This window comes from Denticeps clupeoides, chromosome 20 (assembly GCF_900700375.1).
Source record: "Denticeps clupeoides chromosome 20, fDenClu1.1, whole genome shotgun sequence".
NCBI lineage: Eukaryota > Metazoa > Chordata > Actinopteri > Clupeiformes > Denticipitidae > Denticeps > Denticeps clupeoides.
Window position 1 is genome coordinate 16,309,537 of NC_041726.1, and position 2,336 is coordinate 16,311,872.

The 2,336-nt window shown below is 38.9% G+C and overlaps 1 protein-coding gene across 1 annotated transcript; it reads right to left on the reverse strand.

Moving 5' to 3' along the window:
- Nucleotides 1-325: 325 nt before the first annotated feature.
- LOC114770235 (taste receptor type 2 member 8-like) lies at nucleotides 326-1,321 on the reverse strand. Its single transcript, XM_028963983.1, has one exon. It carries the CDS (start codon nucleotides 1,294-1,296, stop codon nucleotides 490-492), a length of 807 nt encoding a protein of 268 aa, XP_028819816.1. The 5' UTR covers nucleotides 1,297-1,321; the 3' UTR covers nucleotides 326-489.
- Nucleotides 1,322-2,336: the final 1,015 nt, after the last annotated feature.

The following is a 2,336-nucleotide window of genomic DNA, read 5'->3' on the forward strand; positions in this document are numbered from 1 at the left end:
CATATAATGAATGCTATCTGTCTTATTAACACTGATGCATGTAAAGTAAAGTTATCTTTCATATGCTGTATAATTGAAATTTATCTAAATAATTTGCACAAAAATTATCTCCTTGACAATACTTTCTGTAAAATAAAATACAACAAACAATTATTTTCAATACAATTGTTTAATGTATTGAGTAAAGCATAATTTTACAGTGAAATGGAACTAAACAACATAAAAACAAGCCTAAAAGACCAAGAAATTGCACACAATTATAAAATGTATTTCTTCGTACATTACTGAACATTACGATGTGTGCAACTGATAATATTTGCTCTAGATTTCCAAATAAAATGTCACCAACTAGGAAATGGTGTAAGATTTTAGACACAAAATATGATAAACCAAGCTCACTTCCACAGTTGATTAACCAAAAAGATTGATCACTGTCTACTTTTGAAGACATTGTCCAAATGGTAAAAAAAAGAAAAAAGTTACTTCAACTCAGGTTTTCCTGAGGGGTTGCCAAAGGCTAGCAGCCTTCTGTCTGAACACAGACTGCCCAACGCCTAGGTTAATGGTGGTTCCAAAACAGTAGAGGGTGAAGACCGTGACCAGGATGTGGTTGTCCAGATCCACTGTCGAAACCAGATTTTGAAATAAACAGATTTTCGTTATGATCCACGAGGACACAAGGAAGTACAGGGCTTCCTGTACGATGCCTGTGACGGTCACTCTCATCTGACTCTGCAGCTGGGGGGTGGAGAAGGAGCTGCCACTCACCTCCATGTTCTTCATGTGATGTCGCAGGTAACGCACTGTGGACAAGCTCGAAGCAGACATCATCCAAAGGGCCAGGGACGCGATTGACACTTCCAAATACATCAGCACGCTGAGCAGCAGAGGTTCTCTAATTATGTTGGTAGAGAGGCTTTGCGCCTTGGTATCATTGAACGAAAGGTCTGATGAGTTTGTTGTCAATGAAGCAAAAAAATATTGTTTGTTAAAATCACTGTTGATGTAGAAAAACTGAGAGGCTAAATGGAACAAGAATAAAAGATGAAGGACTGCTGTAGTGCAGTAAATGATCATTCTGACGTTCTTCTTCAACCAGAAGAAGAAGGCATGCTTGGCAGGAACAATCTGGCTGTAGTAGAAGACATTTAGGGAAACAGAAGAGACCAGGTTTGCTGAGATGCCGTAGAACGTGATCCACTTCACTGAGAGCTTTAGTTCCCAGGGACTGTTCAAGAGCTCCATGAACACGTACAAGAGCAGGCTGACCAGGACAAAGCTGGTACTTCCTGCCATTGACCCCAGCAGCACTTTCAGTGGAGGTTTCAGTCCATCTTGCTCTGGAGACAGCAAGCAGTAGGCATAGAACAAGTTCATAAAAAGTCCCAAAGATATCAAAGGGATGTTGACTGAAGTGAACGTTAATAAGTCCATATTAATTATTACTGTCTCTTCCATCGTGATTTTTTTCTCCGATACCTTCCTCGTGGTAGAGCTTGCATCGACTGGAGCCCAAGACAATGCTAGAGCATCATAAAGGCTTCAGTAAAAACAAAGTCCATTGGACCAGAAAATATTTACATTGTTCCTTGTGAATCTGACATTAAGCACAACTTGAAATGAAGCTGACAGTCATTTGCCGTGCAAACGTGGTTTGGATTGATGTGGGCAGGGAGATGAGTGTAGTGGTGGGGGGCTAATTAGGGCGGCTCAGAACCAACGCCTCAGGATCGAGGACACACTTCGGTAACGGAATTATTACATTGAGCAGCTGAGGAAGACACAGACTCTCACAAATCCTCACCCATCAACAATATCTGCAATAAGGCAAGTGGACCAGATATACTGATGATAAAAACTAGGAAAAACTTTTTTAATCCTATGTTCCCAATATTTTCACATGCTGTATGAAATTAAATAAAATGTATTTTAGTACTTGAAGTTCAGTTATTTGCTATTTTTCTATTTGAGTTAATATTTATAAAAAAACATTTATATCTTACAAATGCCTTTTTGTACAGGCACACATTTGCTTTTACAAGAGTCACCTCCTGTATTAAATGTGGTATGTAAAAGAACCATACTTCCTCATGCATATTTGATAACTATTAAAATCATATCCCACACTTTCCAGACCTGAACATGATCCAAGAGTCTGAAGCATGATCTAATTTGACTCTTAAACAAGCATCACTCTCACACCCATTTTCTGTCTCACACGCACACATCTGACATTTCCTGGCTTTGGAATCAGAAGAAAAGTTGCTGGAAAGATTGTTAATGCATAGTTAAATATGAACAAATGAAATTGCGATGTTTGTCCATAAATGCTGGTT

Bases quoted from the DNA above. Each gene is read 5' to 3' on its own strand.
- LOC114770235 (XM_028963983.1), bottom strand. From the start codon at position 1,296: ATGGCAGGAAGTACCAGCTTTGTCCTGGTCAGCCTGCTCTTGTACGTG.